Raw genomic sequence first — 16,840 nt, forward strand, 5'->3', positions numbered from 1 at the left:
TCCACAGACCAGAGTGCTGCTTGTTGGATGTCTGCTCTCTCCTCCTCCTCTTCCTCTTCTTCCTCTTCTTCAGAGTGTGCCGGGCAAGTGAAGCTTCCAGGTGACATGTATTTCCCTCATCAAGGAGCAGTACTTAGTGGAGTGGATTCTCAGCCATAGGTACCAAATGGTTTACTACTACTCATGGTACATTGCGGTCACTGTGTTGTCACAATTTATGATCTCTCTCTAACCTTCAATCTCCTCCTTCCTCGTAGGTTCTCAGTGCTCAGCTTCCATGCTGATTCTCCGGTCCGTGGATGTCCTCCCTTGGCATCTCTCTCTTGTCCTCCTCGCTGCTCCCATTCAGAACACCCGTGGCTCACCTCCAGTCCTCACCTGCCTGTCCACCCTCCAACTGTCCATCTCCTCTGGCCGAGGAACCTAGAACAAAAGACCGATCACTACTCACCCAGTCCACCAGCAAGCAGCCAACCACTGGAGTTGTGATGCTCCTTTCGCCTCCCCGCTTCATATTTTAAGACCCAGACTCCTTCCTCTGCGTAACCAGTTATTCTGCCCATTAATCATCTCCCTGTCTTCCAGTGAGGATCCGGTCCAGACTTGATGTTGACCTCCTGCAGAAACTTTTTGTCTGTTGAATAAAACAGAAAACATGTGCTTTCCGTGTTATCCATAGTTGTTGCTTGCAGCAGAGTCATCATGACAAGGGCTGGATGATAAAATAATAAAATCAATCACGATACTGCAACGCAGTATTAGGACCAGGCTAAAAAATGTAAATACGGGAAATAAGTCATACTATTACAAGAATAAAGGCAAAATATGACAATTTTATTCTTGTAATGTTTTTGACTTTATGCTCGTATTACTATGACTTTATTCATGTATTACTTTAATTTTATTCTCATAATGTTATAACTTTATAATATAAATATTTTAACTTTATTCTGGAAATATTTTGACTTCATTCTCACATCACTACTCTGACTTTATTTTTGTATAATTTTGACTTTATTCTCATTCCCACAATATTACAACTTTTTTCTCCTACAAGCTTATTCTCGTAATTTTATTTTTTTAATTTGTATATTTTTTACCCTGGTCCTAATACTCCTGCTTACTATACATGTCATCAATAGGAATGGAAATACGGCCAATAGAAATGTAAAGAACTCTTATCCAGAACCGCACAACATTCTGAGGGAGAGGAAAAGCTACTCAACCTCTCACAGCCATCTAAGAAAGATTAGTGGCATCAACTCACTCATTTATTGGTTATCTAACAACAACCTGATGAGCGGAGTGAGCCAGAGAGAGACTGACCTACAGCTTTCCATAGAACTGACACTTCCTGCAGCCCACGCAGCTCATAAACCAGGAAATGTTTTTAAAATGGAGCCAGACAGAAAAGGATACACGGATGTTCAGAGTTAATTTATTAAGCTGGTTTAAAGTTGAGAAAGTTAAGGGGGAGGAACTTCTCATGATTGCTGATTATGAGAGAATTAAACAGTTAAAGACTTGCTGGTGTGGGAATTTCTGTTTTCAAAGAATGAGAACTAGAATTAGAGAAATAGAGAAAGATTAATCTTTGTCTTTGTCCCAGATACGATCAAGCTACACCTCCACATGTGGTCCATCTGGACTAGCTCCCACATCGTGTTGAGCGACCAACATGCCCCACGACATCTGACTCCAGCTCCGCCACTGGAGTTAGATCTGGCCTCTGGCTCTCATCTGCAATGAATGGAAAGAGCACTCCTTATTTATGGTCAAGGAAAATTGAAGACCTTAATTAAAGCATAGTTAACAGGCCACTATGCAACACAGCAGGAGGCCGTCACAGATTCCCATCCAGGAAACACCACGATCAGGGAAGGGAATTTGAAAATAGTCTCTTCAATAAACTCCAAAGTTTATGTGACATCTGCACAGCTCACACCTCACCTTATCATCCCCAAGCAAATCCTGCAGATTGTTTCAACAGAACTCTGCTTGGAATGTTGCAAATACTCATGGAGACACAAAAATCAAGATGGAAGGAACATTTAAACAAAGTGGTTCATGCTTATAATTTCACTCTTCATGAAGCAACTGGATTTTCACCTTTTTTCCTTCGTTCTGGTCATGAACAACTCTGCATGTTGACCTGATTTTTCCTAGGAGAGAAAAAAAAGCAAACTAATCACATTCCAGCTATGCTGAGAAGTGGAGAAAATCAATGCTGGAAGCAAATGAAATTGCAATGGAAAACATGAAAATAAGTGCAAATAGAGGACAGAGAAACTGTAATTGTCACATATGGAGTTCCACCCTGATTCCAGATGATCATGTTTTGGTGAGAAACCTAACACCACCAGGAGGACCTGGAAAGCGTCATAGTTAATGGGAGGACATAATCTATGTTCCCAAAGCCCCGAAGTGGCCAAACAGCTCAGTATTCATCGTAAAACCACTGCATGGAACAGGAAGCAAACGAGTGTTACATTGCAACCTGCTATTACCTGGTGGAAGAGCCCAATATAAACAGTTCAAATCCTAAAGAGAAAACTAAAAGAAATAATAATAAAAACAAGAAACCACACAATGAAGATATCCAACCTGCAGATAGGGAAAGTTCCAATGAGGAAGACTACTACGTATGGACTGCAGTAAGACCAGCTGATTCAACTCTAAATGCAGAGGCTGAGTTAGACTTAAGATCTAACTGAGCCAAATGAGGTCTTGGAGGAAGGAGTACAGGAGATACATTCTCAAGAAGAGGAAGTTGATTCCGATGCAGCTGAATCTAATGATGGTCAAAGAGAAGAAGGAGCACCTGGAGAACGCCCAAGAAAGAGGAGGTAGCCCAGGAGAATCTATATTTATGACCGGTTGTGTCACCTGACCTTTAAAGTCCTCGAGATCTGCTCCACCAGAGTATAGAGACTCTTGGAAAACAACCCTAACTATTCCAGTCAATCCTCATCCATGTATCATTTTTATGGCAGCACTTTAAAAGAAAGCAGTTCATGTTCATAATCATTTCGTTACTTTAACGGGTTAGTTAATATTGCAGCTTAATCTGAAAAAGATAATAATCCATTGAGATTTGTCTTAATTTATTCTGTCAGTGGTGAGAACAGATTTATGTTTATATGGACAGAGTTTAGACATTTATTTAGACATGAATAAACACCCTAGAGAGTAATTATATGAGAATAAAAGTTAGTTCAAACAAGTTGTTCCAGTCAGAAACTTTATGGTATGTTATTGAAATGTGTGACAAATCTGGGTATATTGGGTAATTTCCTTGTCTTTGGTGAAGATTTTATGGGGCCCATCAATATTTCTATGGACTATTCGCCCTTTAGTACTAATGGACTGTAGACAGTTCTGTAAGACACAGATGCAGTATGGGAGATAAGAAGCAAGATGACAACAGTTAATGAAGATGACACAAACAAACTTTGAAATATTGTAATATTTGTTAAAATACTTGCCTGTTAAAATATCTTTAATCCTAGTTCTTGTGGATATTGTTGTTCTGTATTGCAAAAAATCTTAAAATGTTGTTAGGCAACCTTTCTTTTTCTTTGTGGGTAATGTGTTGCACCCTAGAAGTATTTTATTTAAATGATTACTCATTTTAAAGTTATGAATAAAACATTATTTTACTCATTTATTTCATATATTTTATTTGTCTTATTAATTTTATTGTTTAAAACATGATCCCTAGTTATTTTTGTTCAGTCGTAGAGGTTTTACAGAATTAGAGCTGTGACTGTTTTTGTACCGGAAGCAGCGTCAGTTGTAAAGTTGTAACTAGAAGAAGAAACTATGTAACAGTTTTTCTCTGCACTAATGCCCGGCTGCTGCACAGAGAACAATTCCAAGAAAATACACACAGAGTGGGTCAAATCTAGTCCTGTCTGTTTTATGAGTCCAAAACATTTACTGAATTAAAATACTTAAATAAATTTCAATCGCCGTTATCTTGTTCCCGTATTGAAAGAAGCTAAATTGCTTTTTAGGCATTTTTCTGTCTTGATGTTCAACAATTCCTTCATTGCATTTCTGGTAGAACTGCATGTTCTACTAGAACAAAATGTTCCGGAAGAACTGTTTGTTCTGTTAGCGTAGATACTTTATACAGAACGCTGCCAAAATAAAAACCTCAAACTTTACCAGCAGTTACAAGAAACAAAGTAACTACATTCAATTGACCTTTACACAATGTTCTGTATGAATCCTTATATCTCCAGGGCTGCTGCTTTATAAACCACAGTTCTCATCTCAGCACACTTAGAAACATTTCTTGTTTCAGCTTCTTTTCAGTCTGCTTTGGAACAGGTAAGACTTTTTAATATGCAAGAGGGAAATCAAGTTAACTGGGGGGAAAAGAGCATCTTTGAATAGAATACACTGCAGCAAAAATAATAATAATAATAAATTATGTGTTTATTGAGTTCTAAAAAGATGTTTATAGAAGACAATTTTCTTATGAATGTATTCTCACAGACAGTAATGTGGTGGAACTGTGTGGCTGTTTGCTAAAATCAAAGATCTGTGGATCTCCAAAGCTGAATTTGTTGATTAATTGCTGTGAATCAGAATTCTGGAAACCAAAGATTTTGTAGCAACCTCACAAGAGAACATCAAAATTGTTGGGAATCAGAACTCGCTTTGAGGTTTGGCTTATGTAATTACTACGAATTGTAATATTTTATTATTAATTAATAAAGCCAAGCTCAGTCTCTAATGAAGGAATGAAGAAACTCTTCACACAAGGAATTATTACTAACAAGTTGATTTCTAGTCAAGTCTGAAAATGTATTAACCAAATAGCCAAACTTTACAGCTGAATTATTATGTGAATAACGTCTTTCTTTAAGTACTGGCATGTAACCTACTACTACTGTAGAGACAAAAGGAATATATCGGATAATAAAATGGGAATCAAATCAAATTAATGAATGAACTTCAATGGGGTTTTTTTTCTCAAATATCTACTGGCTGAGCCTTTTTGTGCTATCTAGCCTTTATGTTGTCTTGTGGGTCAAAAGTGACCCACTACCATGTTTAGCTGTAGAAAAAAATACCTTAAACTATCTTTTTTAACTTGAAATTTTATGACTTCTCCTAAATTGAACGATTCATTAGAAAAAGTGATACTTTGTTTATGTTTATGTTTCCATGAGGTCTGTAGACCACTAGGGTACAAAGATTGTCTTATGGGTCATTTTTAACCCGAGAATTATAAAACAATTAAAATACCTGAAAAAAGTTAAAGGGTCAGACACATTCTCTAATATATACTTATACCCACACACCCAAAGGTCATACACAGACTTTCTCTATTACATAAACACACACCTACACACCCGCATATGCACCCATACACATGTCAAATAAACTGGATTGATGTATGAATTGAACTTGTATTTGACCTGCACCTGCAGCTAACCCCTCACATTACACCAGCTCCCAAACACAACAAAAAACAATATCAGACATAATAAAAACAAATTCACTATACAGAATATAAAGGTACCCTAAATCAAAGTACCTCTAGTTGATTCCTTGCTGAAAGTGAGTAGATGTTTGACTGTCCAACAGGTCCTATGTTTTACGTTCACATATATTGTCCTATATAAGATGTTGAATATCTTATGTTCAATGTCTTATGCTGAAGGTGTTCTTATTTTGAACATTTTCAACATTTTCTGTTGAAGAATGTTGTATGAGAGATGTATTTTCATAATTCACTTTCAAAACAATATAAAATAATAAACGGTTGACAAAAAAGTTAGTTTGACTTTTTATCCCTTTCACTATAGGTAATTCAGAAGTAATTACTTCACATTTATATAATTATAATAATAAACCCTTATTGTGTAAAAGAAAACTTATGGCAGTTAGTTTGTGGTAAAAAGAAAATAAAATGTAATACTGTTGATTGAGTGCTGTTGCCTTGGAGCAAGAAGGTTCTGGGTTTGTTTCCCGGCCCCGGTCTTTCTGCATGGAGTTTGTATGTTCTCCCTGTGCATGTGTGGGTTTCCTCCCACAGTCCAAAAACATGAATTGGCCTCTCCAAATTGTCCGTAGGTGTGAGTGTATGTGTGCATGGTTGTTTGTCCTGTGTGTCTCTGTGTTGCCCTGCGACAGACTGGCGACCTGTCCAGGGTGACCCCCACCTCTCGCTCGGAACATTAGTTGGAGATGGGCACCAGCAACCCTCCTGACCCCACTAAGGGACAGGGGTGTAAAGAAAACGGATGGATGGATGGATACTGTTGATTTTTGTTTTTTTTTTGTATTGTGTAACAAAAACATACATGATAAAAATTAATTAAATTGAGTTAAATTGATAAATAACAGATTGTTCCATCATGCAACAAAAAAAAAAAAAAAAAGAGGGGGGGGTTTCAAATTCAAGTAAGCTGCTTTATTGTGGTGCTTTTGTTAGGGCGGGTCATTTTGACCCGTATGTCAAGGGGATTAAAAACAATGTTAAGATCGCACAAAGGCGAGAACTGTTTACTAATGTTTCACCATCAATAACTGCTGCTCCCAAGAACAAATATGCTCTAACTCAAAAATGTGATAGTAGCTTATGCTAACACATGCAAAAATAAAAAATAACTGAACAGACATACATATATAAAAATGTACATAAAAGTTCAAATGCATGTATGAATTAAATGTGTCATTGTTTTGATAAATATGTAAATGTATTTAATACATGGGTAAGAAATATTAATATGTTTAAACAATATTTAACCATTAAGTTTGACTTGTATTCAATTCAGATTAAAGTCCTGTGTTAGCAGCAGATCGTGAATTTATTTTATCTGTCAGCCAGACCTTCTAAATTCAATGGGTAACTATGTGCTACACTGTTAAAATGAATGGTTGTGTAAACAGATATTTACCCATGTATTAAATACATTTAAATATTTTTTGAAACAATCCTGCATTTAATTCATACAAGCTTTTGAACTTTTATGTACATTTTTACATATGTATCTCTGATCAGCTATTTTTATTATTGCATTTTTTAGCATAACCCTTCCTGTAACACTTTGACGGTCATGACAACTTGACATTAATCGAGAATCATCATCTGTCATAAATATGTCATAATAGTTCATTTACACTGTTAATCAAAATTGACAATGTTATGTATCTTTGTGCATTATTACATTATAAAATTTTGATAATTGGTTAATGTCAAGTTGTTTCAACAAAGATATTTTGAAGAATGTCAGCTTTGCATTAGAAATGTCATTATTTACTGAATGACATTTAATGACAACTGTCATAAATATTCATGAAGACTCCTTAATGTTTATGGCAATGTCACGTCAGTCTTATGCACACTCCTTCAAATAAAGTATATAACTTTATTATATGTTGTATAAATAAGTCATAAAAATAACAAAAATGCCATGCATTATGTAAAAAACAGTTAATTCCTTTTCTATCTTTTTGCTTCCGACTACAGCGATGCTGCCCGATTCAACTTCAGCTCTTCTTCTCCTAAGCGTCCTCCTTGTTCACTCTTCTGTTCTGTCATGTCGGCTTGGGACCCAAACAGAGTGTGATGCTGCTCCTTTTTTACCAGGCCACAATCTGGTGGGGGAAGGTTTTGATATAGTCACACTGAAGAGGAAAGGAGCTCACTTGATTAATGTGAAGACTTACCTGACCGCTAGAAACACCTGTTTTCTCTGCTCCAACCCTCTTCAAAACGATGTCTACCAAAAAGTAATTTAAGAACCTTGTATTGCCTTGTTGCTGAAACTGTGGAATATAAATGAAATTAACTTTACCTTTAAGATGTATAAATAAACAGCTGCTACGGAGGACCAAAACCGAAATAATAAGAAATAAAAGCATAAATATGTATTTTAATAAGAAATAAAAGCATACATATATATTTTGTTTTTCCTTTTCCTTACACTTGCATTTCTGTCAAGTAATGCTCTTTTTGACAATGTCACCAGGTGACTCTGAACCCCTCCAGTCACTGAATAGATGTTTAAAACAGATAAATGTGGCAAAACTTTCTGCAGCTGAACAGAAACAAAACTGAAGTTATTATTTTTGGACCTAAAGAGGAACAGTCTAGAGTTATAGATCTATAACAATTTCACACTGATTTTGACTCAGTAGGTCACATGACCTTGAAGCTATTGAAGAGAAATACTAAATTTAAACTAAAAAAAATAGGTAAAAATAAAAATGTAGTTAAAATGGAATAAAAATACATGTGCCTCATATATAGCGTTTAGTACACTGATTTCTAGTCTATGTGGCACACAATAGACAATAATATGTTGAAGAAAACATATTTAACATTAAAGTCATTTAAAATATTAACTATGACTTGACACTTTAATAGAGGGTAGTGCGTCTCATGTAAAAGCATGGCTTACCACTTTCCTGTATCAGTTGGTCACAAGTCAAGGCATTTATTAACATTTGTTTGACCAGAGTGTTTGGTTCGGAAATTTGTTGACTATGTGAACCTCCGAGCACTTGGAGAGCGAGAGAACGGCTGGCCGAAATTAGCATTCATAAATCGGATCAACCTTGAGCTAAACACCGCTTGCTCGGCAGATATTGGACTATCCAATATCCAACTTGTAAACTAACTTCACTGCAGTCGGTAACACAATAAAACCTCCGGGATAAAGTTTGTTTTGGTCTGTGGCCTGCAGAGATAGCACCGAGCGACTGCGTGAGACGTAAATGGGATCTCTGTATGGGATCGTCATCGGTCCCACTGTGTCCTGCAGTCTGAAGCGTTGATGAGAAGTTTTTTTTAACAAAGCTCTGCAGCTACAGATATCTAAAACCGTTGGAAGAAGGTGCTGCAGCTGCTGGATGACCATCGCTGAGCAGTCATGTTGGTTCCAAAGCTCTATTGACCAATAAGAGAGGAGGTGGACATAGAAGGCAGCTTTCCTCAGTAACATAAAGATGCAGCAGAAAAAGAGCAAGCAGAAAAGGGAGAAGCAAAAGCAAAAGACAAAACAAAATATTTACTTTTCTTGACAAAAACACATGTTTAGGGGAAATTAATAAGAAAATATATACAATACGTGACGGAAACTTGTGTAAGGAAAAGGAAAACAAAGTATATGTTTATGCTTTTATTTCTTATTATGTCAGCTTTGGTCCTCCATAAGCTGCATGTCTGTCTTGAGAGATTAACAACAATGTGACTTTTCTTCATTTTAAGCTTCCATCTTCTGTTGTGGACTTCCATGCCGTCACTCAATGCAATCCTGAAATCCACAGCAGTTTTCACACCTCTGCTAGGTAGAGTATTTAAACCGCATTGTGAACACTGTAAACATTGAATCACATAATTTCACTAATTATAGGATTTTTTTTTTCATGTTACAATTACATGTTCCAATCAAGAGTATATGTTTATTGGACCTTTATGTGGGAAACCAACACATAGTGCATAATTCTGAAGTGGGAGCAAAATATGAAAAATGTGGTGTGCATTTATACTGATATTCTGATACTTATTAATATATTCAAGTGCAACCAGTTGACTTCAAAGGTCACCAATAGAATAATTACATACATTTTAAAAACCTCATTATTTTAATTATGATGATTTTCAACTGACAAGTAATGCAAACCTAACATTGAAAATTGGTGTGGGACCCAAGTGGTAATATTGATATAGTTAAAACTGTTGCAAATGTGAGCAGGGTTTTAAAAATGAGCCTGTTAAGATTGACAATTGATATTACAAGATTACTCAAAAAAAAAAAAAAAAAAAAAAATGCAGGGCAACGTTATGCAGCAGAGTCGATTAAAAAAAATGTCTGTGGAAGGAAGTTGGAATGGAGTCTTAGCTAAGGGACGGGGGCGTGGCCCTCTCGCCGGCACTCGGTCTTCTTCTCGCCACCAGCCAACCGATCCGCTGCGGCCACCAGCAGACGAAACTTGGCAGCGATCCAGCTACTCGGTCCTTAACGACATCCAGCCCTGCGATCCTCCACAGCGATCCCGCCACTCGGTCCTCCACAGCGACCCCCATTCCTGCAGACATACTAGTTCCGACTAGTTCCAGCTGCTACCCCTGCACCCTTAGTCATTCTGGCCCCTCTTTCCTTCAACTACACAGCTATCCTTTTTATTCCTGATTTCCTGGTTCATACGCTGCTTAACTAATGGGGAACACCTGTACTGCAGAAGTGGGCGTCTTCGGCTGTGGGTGGTAACGCGACATGAAAAGTAAAACACAAAAAGTCAGAAAAACATGCAACACAGCAAAGCCAAAAAATGATAATAATAACCCAAAAATAAATATAATGGCAAAAGTAAATAACTTCAAAATGTCACAGCAAGCAAATCCAAAACAGCAAATGTAAAAAAAAAACCCATAAAATTAACTCTAAAAAGGAGGCCACATTACCACACTGGAATAAAACAGAAAACCAATAGAAATATTTCCTAATACAGAAATGCGGGTTTAATGAAAAGGATGTTTAATACCTGCTTAGATGTTATTTTCAAAAGTAATTTTAATCTGAAAACCGAGCCACATCTGGAAACATACTCTTAATTTATTGAACATAATCGTAGTTTATGAATAGTACCTGCCTAAAAATTCCTATGTATTAAAATAACAATAGTTAAATCAACAATTTCACAAAGCTAGAAAACATGAGCACCTTATTAAAAATGAACTGCATAGATTTTAATAATAATTACTTCTTTAAAATGTCCCAACAGCTCTCTGCTTCAGGCTTACACATCCCAAGACAACAATGATTGGATGGTAAGAAACATCTCAAAGCTGAACATTTCAGAATATTTTCAATGCAGCCCTGAGTTTTGATAACTCTCTGATATAAACCCTTTCTGACAGAAAGCATGCTGGGTGATCTTTCTTTCACCATTTCATTTCAGTTCATATGTGCTCTTCCAAGAATTGTATTATCTTTTTAGTTTGCATCCAGTTAGAACTGAAGTAAGTGATTAGAATAGTGATAATAAAAATATGGCTTCTTGTTTAACACCTTATAAACTACATGTGTTGTCTGTATTTCATCAGGTTGGCTTGGATGTTGAAAAGATTTTGTTTGACAAGTTAGATGTGGGAGGAACCGGCACCAAAGCCTACAAGTTCCTTTCACAAAAGAGCAAAGAGGATCACTACACTTTCAGCATACACAGTGTCACCTGCAACCATTATGGGTAGGATGGAAATTAGACTTTTCTCATTGAGTTCGGACAGGCCATGGTTATAGAAATAATTGTCTAATTTTGTCTTGGTGTCTAGATTTATATTATCAACCAAACCTCCCTTAAGCTTAGAGTTCGAAAAGCAGTTAGACGTCCTGCCAACTCACTACAACTCCTCCACTAAGAACGAGTATAGAAAGCTGATAAACGTCTATGGCACACACTACTTCAGAATGGTGATTACTTTCTCTCTCTCACACACACACACACACACACACACGCGCGCGCACACACACACATTGTGAATTAGTTACATACATTTTTCTGCAGGGAAGCATTTTAAAGAAATTTAAACCTGTTTTAGGTTAATCTTGGAGGGCGACTGAGACGAGTGACATCTTCACGAAGCTGCTTGTCCTCCATGAATGGGTTAACTCCAAGTGAGGTAACAAAACGCACAAAACAACAGATTTTTACACAACCATATGTGATACTTCCATGATTCTAATTTATCATGACCAAATACATGAAGCAGCACAGATATGAAGTTTATCACTTTCAACAACCTACTTTAAGAAATTTTAAGTGTTATGGTTTTGTTTTGTCCATTTTAATTTCCAGAGGATTTTTACATGGACATATTCTTCTCTGGCTGTTTATGTAAATGTCTGGTATAATAGAGCTTTTTAAAAAATCTCTGTGCTGTTCTTTCACCCAGATCCATAACTGTTTATCTATGGGTGTTGCTGTTGGCTTGGGGAAGATGAAACTCTCTAGTATCCAGAAGTCTTGCATTCGTGTCCTACTAAACAAGGACTCTGCCACTGGCTACAGCTCTGGTCTCCACCAACACTTCACAGAGGTGTCAGGAGGAAATGGTTGGTTGGGGGAGTTTTCAATTTCCCAAAATGATTCCATGGGCTACATGAACTGGCTAAAGAGCCTGAAAGAACATCCAGATGTTGTTTCGTTCACCCTTCGGCCTCTCTATCAGCTGATACGAAGCAAGTATCAAAAGGAAGGGATGAAAACTGCTATTGAACAGTATTTGCAGGAAAATGCTGTGAAGAAATCACCCCAAAAACCACACTGTAAAGCCAACACTCCTAACTGCTGCCCTCAGCACACCTCAAGGGGAACTCTATCAGTGACCATTGTTCGAGGCTGGGATCTATACGGAGATGTTATTGGACAAACTGATGGGTGGGTTGATGCAAAGGTAAAAAACAAAGACCTTATGGAACCTGATGAGCACACCTTTTATATGGCTCCTCTTTTGTTCACAGCTATGCCAAGATGTACTATGGTTCCATACAACGCAGGACCAAAATGATCGAATCCAATAATCCGAAGTGGAACGCTGAGTTTAATTTGGGCAAGGTCAGTAAACGTTATCATCACAGATTAGCTGAAAAAGCTCAACAACAGACAAACTGATCCATTAACTCTGCTGATGTAGTAGAACTTATAGAGTTAATACCAGCATCTATTTTTGCAAAAAAATCAACATTAAATTACCGGCAGTGAGGAGAATTAGGTTTTTATGCATCAGTCTTGAAAGAAAGCTGATCTATTCTTTGGTGCCACCAAAACTATGTTAGCAAAAATTTCATAATGGATCAAATATAATTTAATATCAGAAATGCATTGTAGTTTCAATTTCAACTAGATGATGTTAAGTTATTGATCATGAACTAATTTGTCCTTCAACTTGTTGCTCACATGAACCAGCAGCCACAATGACAAGAAAAGAGCACCTCCCTTTAGGCCCGACTCGTTCTTGTTTCGGTTCTCAGAACCAACCTGGGTGTCTGTGGACATGCGGCTCAGCACCTGTATAAAAAAGAATGTGGTTTTACTTGATTAGACCATGCACATTTTATGGTGTTTTTGGTCAAGTACAAATAAACAGAAAAAAATCTGAAAATATTTGAACAGAAACCACTTTACATATATATTCAAAACAAAATCAAATCAAATTTTATTTGTATAACACATTTCAGCAGCAAGGCATTTCATAATGCTTTACATCATTAAACACAAAAACACAGAGTTGAACATTGAATAAACAACCAAAAACATTAAATTTCCCACTGAGTTGAAGTTCTGCCCTTCAAATTGGCAGAAAAAAAACAGTGTGGGGGGGGGGAGGACACCAACCCCCACCCCTTTTAAAACACCGGGGTAAGCAGACAGCTTTGCTGATGTATTTCATATCTTGTGCTGTTGTGTTTCGGCTGAGATTACTCTGCATTTATCAACTTTTGAGATGCGTGGAAAACATTTTTATTTTCTATATCACCTAAATAATTTGACTTTGAACGTCAAAATATGCATCTGAATGATCCTCCATTCACATTTTCTCATGAAGGTTGACACAAGCCTGGTTCTGACGATCGAGGTTTGGGATGAAGACTGGAAATCTGAAGACCTTCTCGTACACTGTGAGAAGTACCTGAGCCCTGGCACGCACACTTTCACGTGCAAAGGAAAATTTGGAAACGTTGAGGCTAAATACACTCTGACCTGTGAACCGTATCTGACTGGAGAAAAGTGCAGTCGTTATAAACCATTTCCTTAGTGATAGGGGNACAAAACAACAGATTTTTACACAACCATATGTGGTACTTCCATGATTCTAATTTATCATGACCAAATACATGAAGCAGCACAAATATGAAGTTCATCACTTTCAACAACCTAATTTAAGAATTTTTAAGTGTTATGTTTTTGTTGTGTCCATTTTAATTTCCAGAGGATTTTTACAAGAACATATTTTTCTCTGGCTGTTTATGTAAATGTCTGGTATAATAGAGCTTTTTAAAAAATCTCTGTGCTGTTCTTTCACCCAGGTCCACTCCTGTTTATCTATGGGTGTTGCTGTTGGCTTGGGGATGGTGCAACTCTCTAGTGTCCCGAAGTCTTGCATTCGTGTCCTACTAAACAAGGACCCTGCCACTGGCTACAGCTCTGGTCTCCACCGACACTTCACAGAGGTGTCAGGAGGAAATGGTTGGTTGGGGGAGTTTTCAATTTCCCAAAATGATTCCATGGGCTTCATGAACTGGCTAAAGAGCCTGAAAGAACATCCAGATGTTGTTTCGTACACCCTTCGGCCTCTCTATCAGCTGATACGAAGCAAGTATCAAAAGGAAGGGATGAAAACTGCTATTGAACAGTATTTGCAGGAAAATGCTGTGAAGAAATCACCCCAAAAACCACACTGTAAAGCCAACACTCCTAACTGCTGCCCTCAGCACACCTCAAGGGGAACTCTATCAGTGACCATTGTTCGAGGCTGGGATCTATACGGAGATGTTATTGGACAAACTGATGGGTGGGTTGATGCAAAGGTAAAAAGCAAAGACCTTATGGAACCTGATGAGCACACCTTTTATATGGCTCCTCTTTTTGTTCACAGCTATGCCAAGATGTTCTATGGTTCCATACAACACAGGACCAAAATGATCGAATCCAATAATCCGAGGTGGGACGCTGAGTTTAATTTGGGCAAGGTCAGTAAACATTATCATCACAGATTAGCTGAAAAAGCTCAACAACAGACAAACTGATCCATTTACTCTGCTGATGCAGCAGAACTTATAGAGTTAATACCAGCATCTATTTTTCCAAAAAATAAACATTCAATTACCAGCAGTGAGGAGAATTGAGTTTTTATGCATCAGTCTTGAAAGAAAGCTGATCTATTCTTTGGTGCCACCAAAACTATTTGTTAGCGAACATTTGAAATTGGATCAAATATAATTTAATATCAGAAATGCATTGTAGTTTCCATTGCAACTAGATGATGTTACATTTTAAATCATGAACTAATTTGTCCTTCAGTTTGCTCACATGAACCAGCAGCCACAATGACAAGAAAAGAGCACCTCCCTTTAGGCCCGACTTGTTCTTGTTTCGGTTCTCAGAACCAACCTGGGTGTCTGTGGACATGCGGCTCAGCACCTGTATAAAAAAGAATGTGGTTTTACTTGATTAGACCATGCACATTTTATGGTGTTTTTGGTCAAGTACAAATAAACACAAAAAAATCTGAAAATATTTGAACAGAAATCAATTTACATATATATTCAAAACAAAATCAAATCAAATTTTATTTGTATAACTCATTTCAGCAGCAAGGAATTTCATAATGCTTTACATCATTAAACACAAAAACACAGAGTTGAACATTGAATAAACAACCAAAAACATTACATTTCCCACTGAGTTGAAGTTCTGCCCTTCAAATTGGCAGAAAAAAAACAGTGGGGGGCGGGGGGAGACACCAACCCCCACCCCTTTTAAAACACCGGGGTAAGCAGACAGCTTTGCTGATGTATTTCATATTTTGTGCTGTTGTGTTTTGGCTAACATTACTCTGCATTTATCAACTTTTGAGATGACTGGAAAACAGTTTTATTTTCTATATCACCTAAATAATTTGACTATGAACATCAAAATATGCATCTGAATGATCCTCCATTCAAATTTTCTCATGAAGGTTGACACAAGCCTGGTTCTGACGATTGAGGTTTGGGATGAAGACTGGAAATCTGACGACCTTCTCGTACACTGTGAGAAGTACCTGAGCCCTGGCACTCACACTTTCACGTGCAAAGGAAAATTTGGAAACGTTGAGGCTAAATACACTCTGACCTGTGAGCCGTATCTGACTGGAGAAAAGTGCAGTCATTATAAACCATCTCCTTAGTGATAGGGGATTGGTGAGTTTTGGGAATGAAAGCATTTCATTTCATCACATAAAATTAACTCACTAAATCTGGTAGAAACTCACAATTTATTTTTAATAGTTTAGTTTTGTGAAAGACCTAGCTAACTGTGTATTTATCTTACAATGAAAAACAATTTAGATTTTGTGTAACATTTAATCACAAGAAATAACTATGCTTTAATATATGCAACCAGAAATTGTGTTCCCTTTAATGACAATAAAATTTTTGAAATTGCTACAAGTTGTTGACTTCATATATTTTTGACAAATCTTGTATTAGTTGTATTATATGTGTTATTACAAAAGAGAGAGAGAGATGTAGTTACGTTAAAGGACGTGTCACAAAACTATTTGGTCAAGACCTTCTGTATGTAGCAAAGCGAAGAACAAGGGGACAAATTCCAGCCACACCCAAGTGGTTGTAACCTCACTTCACAGAATCACAGACTGGACATCTTTTTCCCCCTCAAGTAACCCAAACTCCAGTGACCCAACCTCTCCTTGTGGCAGATAAACCTCAACTCACTCAGTACACTTCATTCAGTCGCCTTCACAGTCTCATTTCAAACTCCCTTCTTTCCTCTCATCTCCCCTACCTTCAGAACTCAGACAATCCTGATCCAGTTGCTCCAGGACAAGAATCACACACTACACTCATGGTTCTTTTCAAAATAAACTTTATTTATCTAATTTAATGGTCTCCAGTATGAGTTCTGTATGTGGTCAAGCTAATAGCTCTCATTATGACAATGTGTTGTGACAACATTTTAATGAATACCTTACTCCTAAACTGGGTGGGCCTTTGTGCTCTGGTTGGAATGAAAGTACCAGCAACCCTAGTTTATGAAGGAGTTAAAGATTTAGTAGGAATGCATGACAATAAAACAGGGCTTCATAGAAGCC

At 37.2% G+C, this 16,840-nt stretch overlaps 1 protein-coding gene across 1 annotated transcript; it reads left to right on the forward strand.

The window, feature by feature from the left end:
* The first annotated feature begins 4,209 nt into the window (after positions 1-4,209).
* Positions 4,210-16,045, forward strand: LOC103131989 (perforin-1-like). Its single transcript, XM_016667076.1, has 10 exons — positions 4,210-4,335; positions 7,490-7,752; positions 9,233-9,312; positions 10,750-10,795; positions 11,072-11,214; positions 11,300-11,438; positions 11,567-11,647; positions 11,921-12,405; positions 12,489-12,582; positions 15,707-16,045. The coding sequence occupies exons 2-10, from the start codon at positions 7,492-7,494 to the stop codon at positions 15,914-15,916; spliced, it is 1,539 nt and encodes a 512-aa protein (XP_016522562.1). The 5' UTR covers positions 4,210-4,335; positions 7,490-7,491; the 3' UTR covers positions 15,917-16,045.
* Positions 16,046-16,840: the final 795 nt, after the last annotated feature.

The sequence above is a fragment of the Poecilia formosa genome, unplaced genomic scaffold, assembly GCF_000485575.1.
Source record: "Poecilia formosa unplaced genomic scaffold, Poecilia_formosa-5.1.2 Scaffold893, whole genome shotgun sequence".
Classification (NCBI taxonomy): Eukaryota; Metazoa; Chordata; class Actinopteri; order Cyprinodontiformes; family Poeciliidae; genus Poecilia; species Poecilia formosa.

What these genes read in the sequence shown, in the direction of transcription:
- LOC103131989 (XM_016667076.1), top strand. Translation starts at nt 7,492, where the DNA reads ATGCTGCCCGATTCAACTTCAGCTCTTCTTCTCCTAAGCGTCCTCCTT. An exon ending in AGTTTTCACACCTCTGCTAG is followed by an intron (nt 9,313 to 10,749) that starts GTAGAGTATTTA and finishes ATGTCCCAACAG; the next exon opens with CTCTCTGCTTCAGGCTTACA. An exon ending in GTCACCTGCAACCATTATGG is followed by an intron (nt 11,215 to 11,299) that starts GTAGGATGGAAA and finishes CTTGGTGTCTAG; the next exon opens with ATTTATATTATCAACCAAAC.